Below are 23,762 nucleotides of genomic sequence, written 5' to 3'. Positions count from 1 at the left end.
TGCCCCAGTGTTTGTCGTGAGAAGGAATGCTCAGCTCTGTGCAGAAGATGGGAGTGAGGACAGCATGTGGTGAACATTTTGGCCTAAATGAAGAAGTGGAACTGAAATACTACAATGAGTGTGTGTGTGTGTGTGTGTGTGTGTGTGTGATGGAAGAAATACTCATACCATTTTGTTTAACTAGTAATACCACAGTGTTAGAAATACCCTCTCAAAGTTGCACTATGTGACTTTTTCAGCCTGTCCTTAAATCAGAAAAACAAAAAACAATTAAGTTGACTCTGACAGCTTATTATATCCCATACATAATATTATTGCACTGTGGGATGTCAAGATGGGCAGCGGTGTTTTCTTCTCACCTCAGCATTACTCAAAATACAAGCCTGTTGTCATGTTGTGATGATGACTGGCGGTGTGTTTTATTTCCTGTGCTTGGTGTTTCTGTTTTGCCGGTGTGCTTTCAGAGACGCGTTGCAGATGCTGGGGGTGATTTTCCAGGAGGACTAGAGCTCCTTCCTCACACACTTGCGGCTCATCTAACCATCAGTGCCAGCTTAAACAGTCTGGCCTGCTCTCTCCTTGCTGTCAGATTGTTATTGACTCCACAACGTGATACATGGCTGAACTGCTGGACTCCCTCTCAGTCACTTTGTCACTTAGCTCATGTTAGCTCCTCCAAACTGCTATTCCACCAGACACGTTTTCAACGCATAACATTATGATGTAATGAGTTTTGTTTGTAGTCAGCACCTGCAGTAATTGTTACATACCACTCAGAAACTGCAGGGGGCGCCAAATCACACAAAATGCCAATTTCTACATAATATTGGTTTAATGTTGCAGCTGATAAGGTGCAACCAATTTTAACAACTTTACATAATCATGGGGATTCAAATCTGTTGTGTCTCATCATCATGTATTTGTTGATTGAACTTTATATCAATAATATGAATCTACTTGGATCAGATATTCTGTCATTGTAATCTGTTTATTTTGTAATTCTGCTGGTCTTTTCTGTACGCACAACTGATGCATGTCTGTCCATCCAGAGAGAGGGATCCCTTCTCCTGTGGTATCTTCCATCTAAAAAAAAATAATAATTGTAAAGTGAGTTGAGATTTTGTGCAACATAATTAAAATCAGCTTGACTTAAACTGTGACCAATGCTTTTAAGTTCATGCGTAAAAGAAGCATCAAGGTGTGTAAAGGTGCAGGACAGTGGTGAATCAGTGATCCACACACAACTAGACTGGCTGCATGAATGATCAACTCTGATTTTACTGACACACAAACAGCACAACTTGGCCCAAAAACTTAATCTTAAACAGCAGATGGAGCTGTTGCCAGAACCTCAAAACACACCCTGCCTACCACTGTGGTACACACACACACAGACACACACACCGGTGATGAGAGAAGCCTCCTCTCTCTTCATTTCTGTACAATAGGGCTTTATGAGAAGGATCAAAGAAGCAACTTCCCTTCATCCTAACATCATCACTCCCTCCTTCCTCCTCCTCTCTGCTGCTGGGCACAGAATTGGTCAATAATTGCCCCAAAATCTCTCATCATCTTCGCAGACGTTACCCACACTGCTCAGGCCTTGAGATCGTCTTTGAACTCAAGAGATGAAAAGTCAGGTTTTTTTCTGAGGAGTCCAGCCTTGGCTTTACAGCTCTGCTTCCCTGTATTTTGTCCCCCAAGAAGTTCATTGCTTTTGCTCTGCTGCATTTTATAGAAATACTTCAAGGCATGAAGGCATGGTGTCATTGTGACCTCACACACTGCCTTAATGTGGACTTAAAAATGTTATAAAAATATAAAAAAGGCTAAATTTCCCCTCACATCTGAAGGATTTCTAGAGCCATGAAGACAATAAAAGGCACAATGTTTACAAGTAAAACTAGAGTGGAGCAAGTCTTGTCTTATGAGCCATTACATTTAAACTGGGAGTCCATTAGTGGTCCTGACCCTCAGGTTGGGAGCCACTGCTCTATATTATATCCCATTATCTCTCTGGCTGTTGTTTGTTATGGTGCAGACTAAGGTTAAACTTCCTGCAGTGACCTGATAAAAAACAGTATATATACACTGAATATTTCTTACACATTAATGCATCAAACACAACAACATAGAAATGTTGCACTAATATCTACTTACAATACAATGTGAGGCAGTAAAACTACAGTTTTTCTTTTAGTCTAGCATTTTCCCACTGATTAATGTTTTCAGAGAAGCCGCGGACTGAATCTTTTACAACTGGCCTGAAGAGCCTCGTCTTTTACAGTAGCCATCCTCCCGCTGCTCAGTTTCTCCCTGAGAGCCTCCATTCTCTCAGACCCAGTGAAGGGGAAGTAATGTTATTGTTCTCCCGTCTGTCTCTCAAACGGGTGGATGCTCTCAGCTCTCCGGGACGACTGGAGATCATTTGGCTGCTCTCTGCTCTGGCTTTTGGCTGAAATCTTTACGTTTCATGTAAACTTTTATTTCTACTTGGCACTTGATTTCGCGCCGCTGTCCGTGGTGCTGATCTCGATGATTGGAACCCAAACTGATCATCTGCAGGGTTTACGACACTTTTCAAATCCTGTTTTGAGGTCTAAGAAAGGCTTTCGGTTCTAGTTTTGGTGGAACGGTGGAAATCACCATAAATGCCTCCAGCTGGGCTGAATTCTCTTGAAAATAATACAGTGTGGTCTTGATCTGCATCTCGGCATGAGGGGTGGTCCAACGCCATTTGGGGGTACAACAACATTTTGTAATAGCACTCACTTGTCTTGTTAGAAATTGCGCAACCAAGCGAGCAAGAGGGAGAGGAGAGAGAGGGGGGAGAGGCTGGTACTGTACGTCTGTCCTAGTGACCATCAGTGGCTGTAAAGGGGCGGTGTCCCACACACGGGTAGAGCAGAGCTGGTGCGCACACCGGCTCCACTTTTACGCATCGCTTATCCGCGTAGGTGTCAATGCCGAAGTTACCTCGGATTTGGATTATATATAGAAAACACCACCTCCCTCTTTACAGTTGAATTCCCTTTTAAGAAGAAGTGACGTAGCAGCAGCAGCAGCAGCAGGAGTGTGTGGAGCAAGTGGACGCAGAAAAGTTTCAGTCATGGGAGCGCGTGGATGGAGCTCAGCGCGCCTCGGGCTCGTCGTTTGTGGATATTTTACGCTTTTCTGCGGGGAGATTTTTCCACAGGCCGAGGCGGGCTGCCGGGAGAGAGAGAGCCCGAACTGCTGCACCGGCCGGAACAACGAATGTTTTGAGTACACCAAGAGAAAAACGGTGTGCTACTGTGACACCTACTGTCAGAAAACCGGAGACTGCTGCGAGGACTACAAGCGTGTGTGCCAAATATCTGGTGAGTTGCTTGTTCCGTCCCCAATCTGGCATCAGTTAACTTCAGAAATTGTTTACTTCTTTTCTTCGAAGTTCAGAATCACACAGACTGATGTTTCAAAACCATGCTGTATGCTGATTCAACGCTCTGCTCAGTGACGCCTGTTGTTCATTGTTGTCCAGTTTGAGCCAGAGATGGCTGACAGTGAGGTGACACGGAGACAGTGAGACATACTACACATAGCTGTCTCTAGTGCGCCCATTAAGGCTGTTTGTTTAAAGTGACCAGACAGAGGTGCCCATTGGTAGGGGTGCCTCCTGTCTTCATGGTCTATGTGTAGTTGAAGTTTGTAGGGCTGACCTTTGACCTTGCCGTGAAGTGGTTGGAAAGTGGAGCAAGTGATCATAACAGTCACAAAACCAGCATGCCAGCATAAACTGCGCTGCTGGAACCAGTAGATTGAGGTTATTTTTCCACTGAATCCCCAAATCGTGAGTGTGCCTTACCTCTCCCCCTCATCATCCTGCCCGCCTGCTGCTGCTATATATGGACAAATGAGGGGATGGACACCATGGGAACAGACGGCCAAAGATGGTCAGGATTACTGACAGTGGAGCCGTGTCTGCGTGAGATGTGAGAGAGGCAGCTCTTACTGTATGTTGAAACATCTCAAGTTCATCAGAAGAGTGACTATCTGTGTACAGATACACTCGGCCTAAGTGCACACTAACAAGCACCTGCAGGCTCAGTCCTCGGAGTCAAAGAGCTCTTCAAATGCTGCAGCCATCCCTCTATTTAGGCACACTGAGTGTATACATAGTGAACCTTTGTTTGAGTGTTGTATCTGTGCTGTGATGTGAACAGGCTGCCTCGTCCGTTCTTGAGCTCATCACTTAAAAAGTGTGTACGGAAGTGCAGTGATGGAGTGCTTTGTATTTGACCTCACTGTTTACCGTAAAGACGGCTGAACCACCTGTTGCAGCGTGCTGTCCTCCTGCACTTATATTCAAAAGTCAGTGTACCTCGTAACTTTTAAATGCTTTCTTTTCAAAACTTATGCTTTAGTGAAGTAACATTTGAATCTGAAGCTGAACGATATGCAAAAATAACAAAACAAAAACAAAAAAGGATTAATTTTTTTTTTACACATATGACTCATATGACATATGATTTTAGTGAGAATGATCATTTTTGCATTTCATTTTACTACCTTTTTTTCTGTGGTCTGTACCAAAAAAGCCCGCTCTCTTACGCTCTTACATTTCTGCAGCACCACAATGCTTTCTTTAATTTAGTAAACACCTTATAGATCAGGTGACATGTGTCAAATTTGAGCCAAAATGTGAAACTTTTTCATAAAAGCTTGGCACACTTGTACGGTTTTGGGCACCGTGCCCAGAGGATTAAGCTTTCAAAACTCATCATAACATGCAACCAACAGACATGGTGTCATTAAGTCTAGTCCAGGTTCTCAGATGCTGTAATTTCCATCTCACATCATCAATCATACGCCTGAACTGTTTATGATGTTGTCTGTGGTATTTTTATAATTCTTGACCATCGAATCATGGAGGTAGACATTGGCTTCTCAGTGTTATCATGCATGGCTCTGGAGATATGACGCAAAATACATAATTTGGAGGTGGCTGAAAGTAAAGCGGTCACCATGGATGCATGTTCAGGGCCCCAAACTGTACAAGTGGGCTAAGTTTGATGCTGCTGTGAAAAAGTGAACATTATTTTTTGTCAAGCTGCCAAATTTCTCTTAACATTAGACAGAATGTGTGTGTAAAAGAGTAGTGATGAGGCTTTTTCAGCACAACGAATAACACTCGGGCATTAGACTAAATTTACGTCACACTGGATGAACTATCGCAGGCTCAAATCTCAATTTGTGCTTTTTATCCACTGATCAGTCAAAGAGGCGTGCAGAGACAGCATTTATCAGCCAGCTGAGTGCAGTCCAGGCATCTCTTGATCCATCCCATGCGCCTGCCAAGCTGAAACTTAACAGAATAAGCTCAGCGTAGCACCTCAGGTCAGTGTTGAGTCATCACTGTGTCGTTCAACAGCAGCTGGTCCCTCGGGGGTCAGCTAACGGCTGCCATGTGCAGCGCTTCACTCACGTGTCAGACGGGGATTTTGGCGCAGTGAGACCAGAATCACACAATGGTGAGATGCAGGTTTTACAGGTCGGATAATGTTTCCCTGTCTGCTGAATATTCCATGTGACAAGCCCAATAATCATACGAATCAGAATGATTTATTCTCGTGGTTGCAATGACTTATGACTGCTGGACGGATCAGTGAGCGTGGAGGGATGCTGAGAAAAGCCCCATGACATCCTCTCTCTGCAACCTGAGCATTTCTACAGTAAAAACAAAACACACAATTAGCTCGGCTCCATCAAAGCACCCCGATGTTTTCTCACCCACATCACACTCAGACCTTATCTGATCCTGATCCTGCAGCTCCGCAACGAATCGAGGAGTCTGTCTGTCTGTGTACTGTCCGTCACAGTCTGTAAGTCAGCTGTGGCCAAGCAGGGAGCTTGGAGTGGGTCTCAGAGGGAAGACAGAAAAGACCACAATTAAATTTTCGAATTTGTGATATGATTCCAGAGTATTGCTCAAATGAAGCATTCAACTGGAATTTGTGTTGGTTGTAAATAGTGCGGAGGATGTTCCTGTACTCTTGTGATTTATATGACTCTGTTAAGAGCTGTGAGGAATTAACTTTAAACAAGTGCAGTGATAGTGTTGGAATGAAAATAAATCCTCCCTACAACACATACAGTCAAACAACTTGAAGTGATGTGCCCAGCTCTTTGTGGCCTGCCAAGTATGAAATCTTTCTACACCTGACTGGCAGAACGTGCCAAATACTTGGATGTTTTTTTTGTTTTTTTTTTCAGTTTTAGTCTGGTACTGAAACGTGCTGGCTTTTTCTGTAACAACAACATTTAAGCAGAAAAATCCATCTGCTGGAAGAATCTTGGGATAGACATGAGTTATTGAGGTGTACATTCGTGCTTCGTTTTAAATCCTGAAGACTGTTTAAAAGTTCTTGAGTATTTGGAGTTGATATACAGCAAGCTGACATCATTTTTCATCCAAACCACTCTGCGTAGCGTGGTGATGAGTCTGGCTTCTAGCTGTGGGTCTTGATTCTCAGCTTGTATTTCCACATTAACATCTCAGAGGAAACTAAGCTCAAGCACTTTTGGTATTTTTGTTGCAAATAATTTTACACAAGAAGTAGAAATGAAATTTGAATTTTTCATTTCCAATTCAGTCATGAATACTAACACTGTGCACCATGGGAGCGGCACTGTGTTAGCCGTGCACTTACCAACACTCCTCAGGTGCTCCAAGCTCCCGGTCTGGCCACACTCAGCTAATGGTACCACTAGCTGCACGGCTAATTGAGCTAACTAGCTAATAGCAGCTACTGTTTGGAGCGGTTAGCTGCCACTTAGCATCAAGTAAACCTACATGTCCGTCAGAAAACTCAGTATCATTGAGAGTTGTGGCAGAGCAGCTGCAGGAAAACCAGAAAACATCTGCAAAATTCTTGCATAATGTTTCTTTAATTAACTCATTGACAAACTAGGGACACAAAATAGTAACTTGTGATCAGGAAAGACTCATAAATGCTTCATTAATTATCAGGTAATTCCTGATTCCTTCCCTACTCCTTCCATTTCTGTGAACTGTACTGTTACAGTATCAAGCAGAAGAAGTGGAGGTCAACCAGTGAACATTTCAAATGAATCATACTCTATAGTATGTACAGTGTTAGAAATCCAAGTGGGGAGTTGAGTTCCGGTGTAGGAGTATGTTAGGAAATGATACATCAAATAATTTCCACTTCAGCCCGTAATTCTCTAATTGCTCATTCCTCCTCAGAGACTCTAGACATAAAACTGGCCCACAGGAGGATGGAGGCGGCAGCTCCTCTCCTCTCCCACTGTGGCGTCTGGTAGTTCTCACCTCAGCAGGAAGACTCTGCTCTAACCTCAGATACCCCAGAGACTGGCTCATCATTCATCTGTCACTCCTGCAGGCTCCTCTGCTTCTCTGTCTTTCCTTAAGGTTGCGGTGCACTGTCATGCGGTGATGTTTGCTTCTTCCCGCCTTCGTTCACTCCCTCTTCCCTCGCTTCCCACGCGCTCTTTCTCCAAACTGTATGAGTGGTGGATGTGATGTGATTCAGCTCGGCTGAAACTGGCCAGCTGCTGTAGTTTTTGGCACAAACAGCTTCCCGTCCATTTTTCTGATGGTACTCACATAGCCGACTGCACGCAGCAGGATAGATGCTCGTGATGGCAAATTTGATGTCCTTCATCTGGCATCTTCATGAGCGAAAAAACTAAAATGTTACATTCCACACTGAACTTGATGGATGTCAACAGATTTATAGGAACCATTTCTTCTGTAGAGAGTAGTCAGATTCTTCAGTGCATTCATACTGTGGGTAGAGGTAGTAACTGGAACAATTTAAACATAAAACCATCTGCGTGGCAAGAAAACACTTGTGATTAAAGAAGACTTGTGTTCTAATTTAGCAACCCTTGACAGGAGCAACACTTTAAGGACTATTGCTTCACTTGGATACACATACAGTGTAAAGGTGTGTAAAGATCCTTGATGGCAGTGATTAATTTTAAGTTCCAATTTGCAAGTGTTAGAAAAGGATGAGCAGGGTAAATATGGTTGATTAGCATCAGAATGCCCACATCGTTATAGTGAGCATGTTTTAGCATTTAGCTTGAAGCACTGCTGTGTTTATATGCAGCCTGACAGAGTCTCTCACATGACCTTAAACATACATAAAAAGTGTCTGCAATCATCTTTTTTATTTCCCTTAATGCATCACTCTGTCCACAGTTGACAATGCATCTTTGCAATCAACAGGTTGTTCATGTCAGAAAAACAATTACAAGCCAGAATGATTGTTTATCATTTTCTGTACAGCTGTTCAAGCTATATTCAGGTATAAACAGGTCATCCATCGACAAGAGCACATTTTGCGTTCTTTTTTTGTTGTTTATTGTGTTTGGGAAATGGATGTAATGAAGTGCTGCGATGTCACACAGTGCAAACGCTTCTTAGGTGCTGCCAACAGAAAATCTGCCTCAGCCGTGTTTGCAACGAATCCTTTTAATTAGTCGTTTTGACTGGTTCCTCTTTTAAAGGTGTCTACAGGAAATATTCATGCGCTAAGCTGTTATTAGGACTCAGTCCCGTGTCCTTCAGCACTATTAACAGGCTTATGGTCCTCCCTTGTGTTGCCCAACATTTTAAGGCTTGTCTGATGGGACCAAAGCCCAGCTCTCTACATGGGAGGGAAGTTGAGTGGGAAGGTTTCGGGGTGCAGTGGGTCCTCCAGAGTAGCTGGACATCTGGGTCCAATCAGAGAGGAGATGGGGGGTGGATGGACGGGGGTGGGAGAGTGAAAAGAGGACCAGAAGAAGGAGACAGATGGGGGGAGAAAGAACAAGAGAAAGTGATAAAGGGAGGAAAAGATAAAGCAAATTGGGCGGGCAGGTCTGATAACTCTTTTGTTATGACACCCTTAAATGGAAGCAGAAACCTGTGAGAGTGGAGGGGAAAGCTAACTAATGCTAATGTGAAAAGCCAGATAGTGCTCTTTTATCTGACTGTGACAAGTGTGAGTGGAGATTGGCAGGCAAGGCGCTGTTGTTGGATAAACATCCAGTGGTTTGGGTCAGTAAGTGGCATTTGAGGAAGATGAGCTTCACCGATGTTCTAGCAAACTCCTATTACTCTCATTTAGAGCTGCAAATGTTGATATGTCAAACACAGCGTTATTCACCCTCTCTGCAGATATCTGTAATTTAATGCCCTTGACAGCAATTTGCCTGGTGTGGTTTGATCAGATTTAACTGACATGAATCAGGACCGGGGAAGTATTAGCACGTTAACTGCTATTTATTCACATTCTATTTATGATTTTGGTTGATTTTAATGTTTACTGCTACCTCATGCTCCAAAAGATTAGGAAACACAGATCTAAAGTCAGTGGCAGATAAAACACCGTCTCTATATTATAAAAGTCTCGCATGAAGAGGGCTTCGATTTTTAAGCACTCGAAAACACTCTGTAAAAATATCAGCTGATTTGAAAGACAAAACATGCTGACAACGAGGGCCATTTGTTTCCTGTATTGGGGGTCAAAGGTCAGAGGGGGTGTCATGCTCTCCAACTGGGGGACTTTCTCGTCAACAATGGAGGACAGGGGACAACGGTGGCTGTAAGCTCTGCGGGTCAGGCTGTGTCAGACTGTCAGCAGGGTTATCATGTGGGTGGCGGGACTGTCGCACTGGTGGTACCAGAAGCAGAGCAGGGGGACCACCACATTTTGGTAATTGCCTTTTGACCTCTGGTGGCTCAGGGCCAACAGGCTGAGACTTCCAGACAGGGGCCTCACTCCTGTCCTGTTGGTGTGTGTGTGTGTGTTGTTGTCGATCAGTGGGGGTAATATCCCCGTTTCCTGCTGCCCTTTGGTGCGGGAACTCGTTGACCCTGAAGGTTTCATTGCACACCCTCAGCCGCCTTGCATTTTCCCACTATGAGATAAACAGCAAAAACTGCCCCTGCGAACGTCAGAGGATGTAGAAGAGGGAAGGAAAGGCGAGGAGTAAGGATAAGAAGAGGTGGAGGAGGCAGGAGTCGGCATGCTGATATGGTATCGGATTTGCTCACGCCCGTTAGTATTCTTTCAAGAAAGGTTCCCTCTACAAGTCTACACAGGGTAATGTGTATGTCTGTGTGTTTTAGGGTGATGACTGAAGGTGGAACAAGCCCAAGTGGGTGGGTTTAATCTGACAGAAATTGCTTTCGATGTGTGTGTGTGTGTGTGTGTGTGTGTGTGTGTGTGTGTGTGTGTGTGTGTGTGTGTGTGTGTGTGTGCGTGTGTATGTGTGTGAGTGTGTGGTGATCTGGGAAAGGCGAGTGTCAGGTGGGCAGCACTAATGTGCAGGAATGCAGAGATTCCACAGTGGCTTTGTGGATCGGCTGTGTCACTGAGACAGCCCCCCGCCTCTGAAAGCCCAACAGGACCATGGGAATGAACCGAACAGGCGGCACCTTGAAAGCTCTCCCTCGCTCTTTCTCCTGTTCACACACAGATACTTATTCACTTGCAGCATTGTACTGCGGGGCCGAGCGCATATTATAAAGACAGAGTTAGGTAGATTAGATGGCTAGAGAGGATTAGATTCAGTTATGGTATATTTATCCTCCTCGCTCCCTATAATTTCGCCGAGAACATCTAAGAGCTTCACGCTGGGTGCACCTGCTCTCATTGTATTAAAACTTGTCCATCCTCTACTTGTCTGCAAAGAAGCTCCACACCAATATCAGGTTATTTCAAAGAGGGTATTCTGGCGTATATGTTTGTATTTATTAATTATGTGCGTGAGCATATGAAACCCTCTCTCCTCATTTGCCTGTGTTTATGGAGTGGGCACTTCCTCCTCAAAACAAAGCTGTTAAATGTCTGCCGCTGTTAAATCTCCAAGTCAGACAAGGCTTGATTACTGCTTGAGACTCTTGGCTGTGATCAGAGCAGCCATCTAAGTAGTACCGCTTCCTCTCTAGCCTGATGTAATTGGCTAAATCAGCCTACTGAACGGGAAGCTTGATTGCTGCTGCTGCTGTGTTTATGTGGTGTGTGTTGTTTAATTGTGGAGTAGAGGGAAACCAGAGGGAACAGGATGCAAAATTAGCTTCTTATTTAAATGGCCCCCACATTTGACCTGGGTCACAGACTTCCTGAGTCTGGGGTTTGGCTGATCTGACATTCGTAGATGGTAATGACCCAGTCACTCATTTTGCTGCCCACCTACCTATGTGCAGGGCAACATCGTGCAACTCACTATATCTGGGCGTGTTGCAGCTCACACTCAGTCACAGTCAGGCATGATAGCAAAGATTAGGGGGAATGTTACAGCTACCTCTGGGGTAAAGATCAATTTGTCTGTCAGAATTATAGCATTTAGTGTAAATGTGTCACTGGAGAGTGCTTGAGTTTCTTGAAGATGTTCCCTAAAGGACTTTTTAAAATCGTCCATAAAGGGACAGTTGACACCAGAAACCCAAAATACATACTTTTCATCTTACCTGTAGTGTTATTTGTCCATCTAGATTGTTTTAATTTGAGTTGCCAAGTTTTGGAGATGTCAAAAGTGTCCATCTTCTCTTGAATATAATGGAACTAGATGGTATTCAGTTTGTAGTGTAAAACGGGCTAAACCGGCACATTTAATAAAACACAACAGCAATGTCTCTTTCCAGAAACCAAGACCTGATTACTGGTTACTGTGCCATCTAGTTTCATAGTATTGAATGAAGGCAAACATTTCTGTAGTCAGTATCTCCAAAACTCTGCAACTCACACCAAAAAAGACTTGATGGATAAAAAGCAACACAGGTAAAAAAATGTTGTTGGGGTGAACTGTCCCTTTAAATGAAACTCATCTCCCTTTTCCTAAATCTAACCTAAAGCAACCTAAAAGAACAACTAGAAGAGACTTCAGATATTTAATTTTTTTGGTCGTTTTTCTCATAAAACCCTCAGCTGATCACTCTGTCTGATTCCCTAGCAGCCATTGACTGTGTGGTGGGATCCTGGGGTCCATGGTCCTCGTGCACATCTCCATGTGGAGTTGGCAGCACAGAAAGGAGTCGCCAAGTGTCTGTGCCCCCTAGAAATGGAGGCATGCCCTGTCCTGACCTCAAACAGCGACGAGGATGCTTTGGAAACAACGCCATATGCAGCACTGCGAAAGGTGAGCTCTTCCATACATGGCCCTACATGCATGCATTTATGCATGCGCGCTCTCCCGCTCTGACCTCTGTTTCATATTAATTTGGTGTTTCAGTATTCTCTCTTGTTCACACTTTTACTGTAAGTGAAACATCTGTTCTACAGCCTTACCTCCAGCTGCACTGTTTCAAAGTCCTCTGATATCTTCCTAACTATTGCATCATTCTCCGTAAAAAAACAAACGCCAGGACACAGAAACAGTTTTCCAATTGGGACATTTCCATGGAAAAATGAGTAATGCTGCACTTCACACCACTCTGATACATTTGGTAATTTTGAGTCATGCAATCAGCAGCTATACCAACCACATGTTTGGGTTTGTTTGTACCTTCATTAATGTAATTAGAAAAGATGCTTTTCAGTGGAAACAAGAGCTTATCTGACATGATTGTTGCCTTTCTCATTTCCTGCAGAAGTGGCAAAGATCCTGCCTGATTCTTTCAAGAGGAACTTCAAGGACCCTTGGAGGCGACCACACATGCTGATGAAGGAGGAGAAGGCCAGGTAAAGCCTCTATTAGCACACCGCAGACAAACACACAGGACGGCTCGCGACTGACTGACCCGGCCAGCCCTCTTTCTTTTTGTCTGTAGCTCCGGCTTTCATGTGCAGCCGATGCAGAGAGGGGGTAATTACAGCTGAAGTGTGTGGACTGGAGAATGATTGCGTTTCCTGTAGACACTCAGATTTTATAGCAACGAAGGAGTTTCATAAAAAAAAAGGTTATCAATGCATTTTGACTGAAATTTATTCAAAATCATATTTGATTCATACATGTAATTGAAAGCAACAATATGCTCAGATTTTTTGCCAGCAATCATTTTTGAAAAGAAGACTTTCAGATGTTAACATTCAGGCATTAACCTCTTTTGTTCCAGCTCGATGCTTCAAAGCTACGTTTCTTCTCCGATGAATCTGGATCTTACTCCTCATGTTCACTCAGTTACAAAGGTCACTTTAAGATCCACTTTGTGCTCCAAGAGATTAGACACTACAGACCAAGGCCAAGGTTGCCATAGCACGCAGAGCCTTGAAATTGCTTTGACTGTGTAACATGAACGCCGTCATTGAATATTTTCATCATGAGCTGACCTTTAACTGATAAGGAAGCCATAATCCATGTAAAAGGTAAACCCTCCCCGCACAGATGTCATCTTTGATCTAAGCTGATTGCAGATGTTCTCAGAGCCGAAGAATATCAGAGACCAGGGAATAATATCATGGATGGTTTCCTGACAGCCCCGCAGCATTTTACACTGATTAAAAAAGACATCCGATACTTTTGTTTTGACTGAGATACAGAGCATCGGAGGACTGGAGGCACATTACTCATAAATGAGAGCAATTCAGTGTGGATGACACAGAGTCGGGGTGATTTAACGCAGACATCTGGTGCCCTGTTATGGCACTGGTGGAAAATGACCCTGGAAGCGAGGGGTTAAGATGACATGGGATGGTAATTGGTAGTTTTCATTGGATCTCTAGTTATACTGTATATGTGACAGATTGAATGAGTAATATTTTGACAAAGAGGAGGAGGTTGTGGAGGTTTAACACCTGTGCTATCTGCCAGGAATTAAGACATAATTGCATTGTGTTTTCTTTAAAGAAAGGCATTTTAGTGGTCTGATCAGGGATTTACTGGAGGAAGTAGGGAAACTAAGCAAATGCATGTGTGCATAATGTGTTTGCATAATGCTGAAGTAATCCCAGTGACATATGCTAATGCGAATGGCTGATAGAATCCATCCAGCATCAGTGATTTTGTAAATGATTCACTTACTCGCTCACTCTCTACTCTCGTGTTTGCCTCAAAGCAAAACTGTCTTCAAAATGCAGGCACGAACACTGAATTAGACCTGAACAATGATATATGTTACTGGTGGAAAAGGTCTTCAAGAAAAAAAAAACACAAAAAAAAAACGACAGCTTCATGTTTTCTTTGACAAACCGCCCCACTGGGGATGGTGTTTTGTCACAGCTGACTGAATCAGAGACAAAATAAATAGTGCAGGAGTTCAAAGTGCCTGCCAGAGAACACAGTGTGCAGAAAAACAAGACTTTATTATTGTTTCCAGTGCACAGAGTGAGCTGTGTTGATAGAAGGATACTGCAGGTGACCATGACACTGCTGGATCACCTTCAAATGGAGCCAATCTCTTACCGAGGCGTTTAATTTGTCCTTTGTCTCGTTATAGCCGTGATCAAGCACAGCTTGCTGGGTTGGATCACCACTTGGCTTTCATCAAACAGGCCTCGGTGGATGTCGGGAAGGGGAGGGCTGACTTGTGTAGAGTGTTGAAATCTCTCTTGCCTTGCTGTGTCTTCATTTAGATGACATCCATTTGTCTTTTTTGCTTTTGTTGATGCCATAGTGCCGTATGTGAGTGACTGATAACAGTCCAAAGTTATAACAAACATTGCTGAGCTCTTGGCTTCTGAGCTGTATGAGCAGTTTTGTTCCCACAGGATGACATGTGCAGGTTTTTGATCCAAAAATGTATGATTGGACTTCTTGAGCCATGTATTTTTGTCAGTCTGAATTTGAGTCATTCTTTCTCTTTCTTTCCCTGTCATCGCAGTTACTGTGTGTACCTGCGGGTGAAACAGGCCAGTGCAGCGTGTAAATTCAAACTGTGGAGCGCTCATCTGGTGAGAGAGAGGCTGGTCTGTGCAGAGTGTCAGAGCGATGCCATGTCTAAGTCAGACCGCTGCGGAGGCGACGGCCTGGACAACACCAGGTAAACCAAAGAATCAGAGCCAAAGACGTGTTCAGTCGCTGGATGATTTCAACAAAATAGTTCCCTATATTAGCTGAAGTGGCCTTTACCCTACCCACACCGTCCTGAAAACAACATCTGCACATCTTCACTCAGGCTGTCTCTTTGTTCTACAAATCAAAACGCATGCCATCAGAATGATTTTTAAATTAAATCACATAAAACGTCCACACAAATTGGATTTTTCATAACAACTAGAATGGCACTAAGTAGAGTGAGTATCTCTGTGACGGCTCAACAGTCCCCTTTTGTACTCACTCACAGATACCAGTCACCAGAAAAAAGGCCTGATTTTGTTTTTCATTAAGATCTATGCATTATTCCCAGAGAAATAAACCAAAAACATAAAATAGATATACGTCCTATCATGCAATGTTAAAGAAGGTGAGAAATACATTCCTGAATCTGTCCTTCATGCAAGTTTTGTAGTAAGCCATTGGGGTGATTTTGTGTGTAATCCTGCAGACATTCCAAACCAGCTAACAGACAAGGGGTGAAAACATAATCTTCTTTATGTAGGTAAAAATAAACTTTTTCCATTTGGTCACCCACTGTTTCATGGCTGCTCGGGTTCTTTTCTCCTTCCAGAACGTTCTGGGCTGCGGCCTCAGTCCCGGGCTGTCATGGCTCCTGGGTGCGAGAGTCGTCCTCCGAGGGCTGCCGGTGTCCTCCCTACTCTGTGCTCTTCGTGTGAGCCGACGTGTAAACTCCAGACATCCGTACGCAGGGACAAGATTTCCCTCAACACCTCCTGCTAACCGTGGAGAGCCCTGCCAGCCAAGCCAGACCCCTCTGATCCAGTTTACTGGATGGGTAACTCAAGGAGATCAGCAGCATCCTGCCACTTTTTCCTTTCACCTCATACTCTGTACTGTATACACTATTGCTAAGCACACAGACATTCTTGCATTTATTTTCAGATTTTACAGCCACGTTATGTACTTACTCTCCTCCAAAGCACAGCAACATCTATATGCCTTTTTACCTCTGAATCTTTGCTATCTACCTCCATCAATGCAAGTGCATTTGTTAATGCATAATGTATAAATATAGAAATATATTATTTTGCTTTATACATTTTCTACTTTTGATTGTTTATGTGTTATGTTTATGTGTTGTCTATATAGCTACACTTATTTGTATCCAACAGTTTGAGCACCAAACAGCAGTTGCTGTGCCTAGTTTGAGCCCCAATCCCAAGGGTCCTGAAATCACCTGCAGGTTGGAGAAGCTGCAAACTGGTTCATCCAAATTGTATCCACTGCTAGAAGTCCTAGAGTCAATATATCTGTGTTTTACAGTTCTGTCCCTGTTACTATTTCCTTTTGAACGAAAGCATTTATACCAGCAAGTCAAGTTGAATATCAGGTATTAATCCTCAGGTGCTGAGATTTGTGTCTTTGTTTCCCATCAAGCTTCCTCTTTCATGTCTGCCTCTTCCGATGGTCGGTCGCTGATGTTTTTGATAGTTTAAAGTGACTCATAGCTGACATCAGTCACATCTGTTTAGACCCCAATGTTGTTGGAGAGGAAAAAGAGCCATTTAAGAGAATTTTACAGTGGTTCTCTCTGTCCTCTGTGTCCAAGACTGAAAAAGAATTGCTTCATAGCTGTTTTCCTCTCACTCCTACGCCTGCTCAGAGACGCTATTAATCTCCCATGGGAGTTTTATCTGCAAATTATCATCCAATATAACTATCACATGCAGTCATGCCCACGATACTCCCGTTCTATTAACAGAGTCTCCTCCCAGCACTCTCCAGTAGCTCCTTCGTCTGCACTTGTGGCCTCTGTGAGTCAGTCGGTACGCCTCCCCACATCTCCTGTACTGCTGGTTTAAGAGGAGGACCGGTGTCGTCTCAGTAAAGGGCTTTTCTCTCCAGGAAGCTGTGACTTTCTCTTTCTCTCCCACGTCTGTGTCTGTGTTTGTGTGTTTATTTATTATAAAACAAGTGATGATTTTATTAGTGCAGCACAGCATACTCTGTACACTGTCCATTAGTGAAAATAAACAACTATACTGTCATTTGTCCACCTTGTGTCCTATTTTCCAACGCAGGTATGTCATTGCGTCACGGCATCCAGATAACCCAACATTTACACAGACCACCATTAGCATTTCTGACCCTTACCCTCTGCAATTACCACCGTAAGCACTGTTAATTATATGCCTCAGTCTGACCGGTGATTACATGCAGCGCTGCACAGTTGAAAAGGGGAGCGCCGCTGAACGTACGCACATTAATGCAAACACGCACCAGTCAATGCATTTTTGTCGCATTCCTGACATTTCGTCCCCCTTTGGTGTGAACGGGATGACGACCAGTAAAATGGCAACTAATGTGTGTAATCACGTCTTTGTGCTGCGTTCTCCTACAATTTGCGGCTTGTTTTTGTGACGTAACTGAAAGAGATGATGTGTGGACGACTTACATCACCTGAAAACACATCTGTCACATTTTATTTCATAGGATTTTTCACAGAATGCCAAAATTAAGAGCCAGTTTGCCGCCTCCTTCATGTGATATACGGACTGGCTAAGTGAACATGGAGGACTCTGACCTAGAGAGTTGTTTATAAACCTGCTGTTCCTTGTCCTTGCTGGAAGTTTTAAACCAAAATGTCAGAGCCTTCTAATGCTTTTCAGATTATCTTTTCTTCCTGATAAATCCATGTTACTGCTTATTAACCAGTCTATTTACTGTACAGTTAAGGCCTTTGGTGTACACAGGTAGGTAATGAGACTAAACAGAGAAAAAAGGTGAGGTGAAGCAAAATTTAGGATGGATTTGACGATGTTAGCCTTCCAGGGCTCTGAGTTGATAAAATATTGAAACCCACTTATTCTCTTTTTAAACCAGGAGCATTTTTGTTTGAAAAAAAGGAAAATGATCATTAACAGACTTTTGTAAGATGTAACAAATCAACACTTCCCACATTAGTCCTTTGAGAGAGATTCATACTCCTGGCTTCTTTCATGTGTTCCATCTCAGTGGCACTTGAACTCTACCTCCTCCATTAATCTCTCCAGCTCTCCCCTTTCTCTGCACTCCTCCCTCCCTCTCACCAGCTCCCTACCAAACTCCCCTCCGTCAGCACAACTCTTTATTTTCTCTTACTACAACAGTGGCAATAGAGTGCTGTCAGCCTGACAGTCCATCCCTTCTGAAGCAGGCTTTGCCCCCCTGGCTGCCCTGCCTCTGCTGCTAACCCGCTTTCCAAAGGGCAGGAAGGCCCGTCTCTGGCCCGGTGCCTGATGGGCTCCGACAGCAGTGTGTTCTGGGATTACGCCCGCTGAAAAGGGGGGCATTCCAGCACCGACGGCCTTTGTCACAGCACGGCCACTGTTTGCTTTTGACAAGACAGCTGTTCAAAGCCCTCCCGGCCCCCACGGATGGAGTTAAGGGACAGGACCCAGGGGTGACTTCCGTTTGATGGTCGGTGTGGGTGCCACCTCCACCTGAGGTCGCTTCAGCAGTGTATTTATCCCCAGTATGTGCACCTCTTACATAATTGCATTTGGGCAACATTTCTATCCCGCTGCTTGGAGAATGCTCCCTCCATCGAGGTGCATGTTCTTTCGTTGACCAAAACAAAAATGGCAACTGCTCAAGCGAGGTGAAACTAATTTTACTTGTGCATGTGCATTACTGCAATTACCTGACACTCAAACTATGTTTCCATCTACCTTGTTTGCCTGCACACACACACACACACACACACACACACACACACACACATGCACACACACACAGACTTGCGGCTTGAAGACAATCCAATGCATCAATTTACTCCTCCATACATAACCCTGCCTATTAATCAGAGGGTTTGGTACTGCAACTTTGAAACCAGGCTTCAAATACAAGAAAATGAATAAAATAAAATAAATCTCTAAAAACATACTTCAGAACTCAAAACCCCTTCTAGTGTAGACATGCAGGGCCCTCCCTCAGCTTGGGGCCCTGGATACTTGGTACCCCCATTTTCCCCTCTGTGTCGCCCCCATGTTGCGTATATGTACATGTTTTTGGGAAGTGTGTACTGTAATTAGCAAGTCATCCTAATGAGGGCCTCTGTAGGAGCAGCTGGTCCAACTCAGTGGAATGATAATGAATAGACACCTCAGCACGGGGAGATGAGCTACACACAGCAACACAGCTGGAACACAACAGCGCCAGAGGAGTAAACACGGGCATGTCCAACAGTATGATAACCACACTGAAAAAATACAATCAGCCAGATCGAGTTTTGAAGTATTGCACTTCATTACAAGACAGAATATTGTTGGTGTGTTGTGATTTCAGTAGGCTAAAAATAAATGTATATAATAATTTTGGGAGTGTTGATGTTATTTTTTACGAGCAATTTAAATGTTCTTGGTCTGTAAAATGGTCCCTACTGTACTTGAACCCAAACAATCGGTTTATCACAATGCATCAAAAATGAAATGATTCTGTACAAACATACATGACCCACTGAATAATTCCCAATTGCATCTTTCTTCAAGTGGCCAAGCCAATTCCATTCTACAAATGTGGCACCCCCTGGTGGTGATTTTGAATTCCTGCTTCACTTGAGCAGCAACACAATCGATTAAACTGAGAATCCCCTTACAAATGACTTTATTGAGGCTTTGATTAGAATACATGACATACTTTTCTTCAATATAATAGCATTTTGTTGTAACTCATAAACGTGGTAGTGGTTCAACCTGCTCATGAATGTATGCTGGGGAGGATATATTATTTTAATAATGGGGATATTCTTTCGGTTTTGAGGTTTTATATCCACAGCTAGCTTGTTCACATTGTTTTTGTTGCTGTACAACCATTCACTCAGTCACATTCTGCAGTATTTAATACATACACCAATAAAAAAATGCGTATAAAGCCAGGGAAAGCAGTGAGGAACAGAGACAAACTTAAATCCAACAATGTGAAGCATCTCATAGCAAGAAAACACCAGAATCATGGGACAATACCAAAAGGTGTTCATACAAATGATCTGTAAGGCAAAAGTGACTTGAATAAGACATCCAAAGTGTTTTTGTACATACATGAAGGCAGGTCCAGAAAATAGACATGTGAACCATACAGACAGAACATCCCAGTTTTAGACATATGCCGTGTTCCTATATATCTAATGAAATATTCATTATTAGTTCCTCATTTGTCAAACCATTCATCTGTTCTGCCTGAATGATGAGCAGACCTGTGTGTGTGTCTTTGGGCATCAAGAAAAGTTGATCGAATCAATCAAATTCAGCACGTTCTATACAGATGGAAGTGTGGTGGATAATGATGGGGAGAACGGACAGCTTAGACAGACTTACATCTAATATACAAATGTAATAGAGTCTTTCCTTCAAAAGCACATAAGCAGAAAAATCAGTGAAGTGGCAGGACAACATTCTACACAAACTTAGATTCATGGGCAAACTTGAAACAGAAATGAATGGTAAATGACCTTTCAGTCATACAAGATAAAAAACAATATGGATAACAACAGGCTCATTTGCATATCAGCAAGAGTTATATGTTCCCATCCATAACACAATCATAGCAAAATCAAAGAACACAAAGTATATTCAACAGAGGCCAGGGTGGAAAGCCAAGTGAGGGGATGACCTGTTGCTGTCTTTTGCCTCTGTGACATAAGTCCAAGTGTTTGTTTTTATTTGAGGTTCTTAATCTGTTGGTTTGTGTTGCCGATCTTCAAATCCATCTTGTCCGCTTTATTCAGCAGAGCATCAATAGAGTCGTCCTGGCTGTCAATCTCAGCCTGGAGACCAAGACCGAGGTTCTTCAGTCTGCTCAAGCCACTGCACATATCATCTGGGTAATTCACAAAAGGACATTTGACATTACTTAAACTGTGGATAGGCAGACGGTCATTAGAGGGATTACTTTTTATAACACATTTTACATAATAACATATACCATTTTACACCTAAGTATACAGTTCTCAGTTATTGTAGATTCCTAAATGGATACTTTATGGTTACACTTTTGGAAGAATAATCAATTTATTTCATTATAATAGATTTTAGAGGCACATTGTCCTAACTTAAAGATTTTTTTTCCCTAAAGAATTACAAAAACTGCAGTACTTCACAAAATTAAAATAATTGTTATACAATCATTGTAGACAGCACTGATATCATCCCCTTGTACTTCTCTTGTGGAAGCATTGTATAAATCTGAATATATTTATCAAGGAGAAATACAAACTATTCAACGGACATGTTTTTTTTTTGTTTTTTTTACCTAAGTTGTTGTCCAGGGTCTGGTGAGCCTCCCTCAGTTGTCTGTTCTTAGGGTATCCATTCTGGCTAGATGAGCTGTCATCTAGTGATGCAGAGGCTCCAAATCCTGGAACATAGAAATTAGAAATAGTGGCAGTCAGACTGTGGTGTGGTTTAATCTGCCTTTATTTAACTGGGTTTGTCCCATTGAGATCACAGAGGCAGACATGACCGAGAATGGCAGCAACACAGAGTTACAACAGCAAATTAACAGAAAAAGCACACTCAGATAATCTGATCTGCACACAGACATTCTGAGGTTTATGTTCAGTCTGTATATGGTTCCATGCAGTGGGTGCCAAAAACCTCAAAGCTTTCTTTACCAATTTCGTACAACTTAAGTCAAAACAAATCCCAAAATGTCAAGAGAACAAAGACTGATTTCCATATTTCTAGTTTAAAAGAGAATATAAGTAAATGGGAAGTTTGCCAAGAAAGGTTTTTTAAATAAAAACACATCAGTGACTGAGGCGGTGACTGCGGGTGTTGTGCACATTCTTACCTCCTGTATCCAACTTTCTAAGGTTGGGGTGGCTGGCTTGGTACCTATCTTCATATCCTCTGCTGTTGGACAAGGCACCCTGTAATCTGAGAATTTCAGAAAAGAAATGTTCAGGTGAACCTTACAACACGACACACAAATATACCAATTCCATGGATAAACTACAAGGAATAGAGACTATAAAATATTTGTTGGGGGAGATGAGCACCTCTAATATTTATGTCATTCGAGCCTGCTACATAAGCAAAAAAAAAAGTTTGTGGTGGAAGATAATGCCCATTTACTTCTAAACTACATCTGAGCCCATGGCCTAAAAACAGAGATCCAAGTAAATTATGGCTATAACTGCAATGATCTTAGTTCAAGGTTTATGAAGTTATTTTTAATGTAACATTTGAGTCAACAAACTGTCTGAATGACTTAACCATAGTGATTCTAACCTGTCACTGGCCTCGTATGAGTTTGGCTGCTCAGGTGGTGGTTTTGTCTCCGGCTTGCCCTTGAAGTAATTGACAAGACCACCCCACACACTCTTGATACTGGTAATGTGCTTCTGGCTGGTCTTCAGATCCTGATCCATGTTGTCCAACATCTTGTCTGTCCTCTTCAGAACCTCCCCCTGTCGCATCAGCTCCTATAGAGACAAAGAAAGAGTGATTGAGAGAGAGAGAGAGAGAGAGAGAGAGAGAGAGAGGAAAAATTGACAGAAATTACAAGATTGTGACCCTCTGGGACACAAGGAAAGTCTGTGTGGTTTGACATACCTCAGCAGTTTCCACGCCCATCTTCTCTGATTCATGAATGAGACCAAGTGAACGGTAACTGCTGTCCACAGCAGACTGGGCTGTACGCATCACTTCCTGCTGGAGGTACCGCTGCCTCCTCTCTGCATCACTCATTCCACTGTCATCGGGGTCATCATCAAACCCCTTACTTTTAGGCTTAAAATCTTCCTCATCGTCATCATCTGCAAATGGGTTGTGGGATTTAGGGTAGGCCATCTGTGGAGCAGACATGGACTTAGTGCTTTTCCAGAACTTTCACTGAAATTCAAACGAATATTTTACGGACTGCCATTTTAAAAGTTAACTTTAATTCCAAATATAACATAGATTATGTAAATGGCAGGACAGTGGGGATTTTGAAAATGCTGTAAATTAAGACAAAATAATGTTAGATGGCTGAGTTCACATTCCGAATATGAACTTATAATTGCCTTTTTAGAGTTTTATTTCATAACAAATGAAAACAAATGGAGTTAAATTGGCTGGTAGCTTTTACATTTCACAAATTATCTAGTTAGCTAAGCAATGAATACCCAGAGATAGTCTGTTTTATTTATCTATTTATAATAAACAATTTTCTGAATTAAGCTATGTAATGGCAAGCTGACAAGTTTATTGGGTATTGCTCTTCCAATCTTTACAGAATTAAAGCTACCTTTAGATTGTTAGCTTCTAGCTACAAACTTCCACAATAATAAATAAAAAGTCTTGAACAATGTTGGGCGTTGGTCCAAATGTCTAAAACCAATCATATGCTCAATCAACTACTGAATTACATAAACAAAAACTAATATATTACATTACTGAAGTGTACAATAACTATGTTTCAAATGTTAGTGCTAGCTATGGGGTGTTGGTTAACGTTAGCTATTAGACTGCTAACCAAATACCACACCCATGAGACGAGACAAGACAAGACGGCGCTGAGTCTTTATTGACATTTTCTTCTCGTATAATAAATGCTAACGAGAATAAAATTGTAAAGTTCATAGGCACAATCATTTTAACAGACGAACCTTTGACCGTCGGAGCTGTAGATGTTGTTGCTGCTCTATCAGCTGACGGTTAGCTACTGATAACTTCCTGTCACGTTCGGTGACGTAGCCGTGTGCAGTCACAACGGCTAGTCCTGCGCAACAAAAACGCATACACTGACATTAAGTGACTCACAGAAAAATAACTAAATTAGGAAATTACATG

General features: G+C 42.7%; 2 protein-coding genes and 1 long non-coding RNA gene across 5 annotated transcripts; 1 reads left to right on the top strand and 2 right to left on the bottom strand.

The window, feature by feature from the left end:
• Nucleotides 1-972: 972 nt before the first annotated feature.
• LOC119020057 lies at nt 973-1,721 on the bottom strand. The gene is made up of 2 exons (XR_005075223.1): nt 1,405-1,721; nt 973-1,083 (listed from the first exon to the last, which is right to left on the bottom strand). It is a non-coding gene; the product is annotated as an uncharacterized LOC119020057 (long non-coding RNA).
• A 1,154-nt stretch (nt 1,722-2,875) lies between these two features.
• si:dkey-178e17.3 (somatomedin-B and thrombospondin type-1 domain-containing protein) lies at nt 2,876-16,997 on the top strand. Of its 3 annotated transcripts, none has more exons than XM_037099133.1 (5): nt 2,876-3,359; nt 11,971-12,153; nt 12,605-12,695; nt 14,774-14,932; nt 15,560-16,997. In XM_037099133.1, exons 1-5 carry the CDS (start codon nt 3,110-3,112, stop codon nt 15,663-15,665), a joined length of 789 nt encoding a protein of 262 aa, XP_036955028.1. In that variant the 5' UTR covers nt 2,876-3,109; the 3' UTR covers nt 15,666-16,997. The 3 variants fall into 3 exon arrangements, 2 of the variants coding, with proteins under 2 accessions (XP_036955028.1, XP_036955027.1); XM_037099132.1 differs by having other exon boundaries at nt 11,968-12,153; XR_005075222.1 differs by lacking the exons at nt 2,876-3,359; nt 11,971-12,153; nt 12,605-12,695; nt 15,560-16,997 and adding an exon at nt 12,702-14,691 and having other exon boundaries at nt 14,774-14,916.
• A 2,579-nt stretch (nt 16,998-19,576) lies between these two features.
• Nucleotides 19,577-23,710, bottom strand: snap29 (synaptosome associated protein 29). The gene is made up of 6 exons (XM_037097589.1): nt 23,579-23,710; nt 22,542-22,778; nt 22,218-22,411; nt 21,778-21,863; nt 21,238-21,342; nt 19,577-20,805 (listed from the first exon to the last, which is right to left on the bottom strand). The coding sequence occupies exons 1-6, from the start codon at nt 23,708-23,710 to the stop codon at nt 20,645-20,647; spliced, it is 915 nt and encodes a 304-aa protein (XP_036953484.1). The 3' UTR covers nt 19,577-20,644.
• Between the last annotated feature and the right edge of the window lie 52 nt (nt 23,711-23,762).

This window comes from Acanthopagrus latus, chromosome 5 (assembly GCF_904848185.1).
Source record: "Acanthopagrus latus isolate v.2019 chromosome 5, fAcaLat1.1, whole genome shotgun sequence".
In the NCBI taxonomy this organism is placed as follows: Eukaryota; Metazoa; Chordata; class Actinopteri; order Spariformes; family Sparidae; genus Acanthopagrus; species Acanthopagrus latus.
The sequence above is the reverse complement of the archived record's forward strand: the minus strand, read 5'-3'. Positions and strand labels throughout refer to the sequence as shown.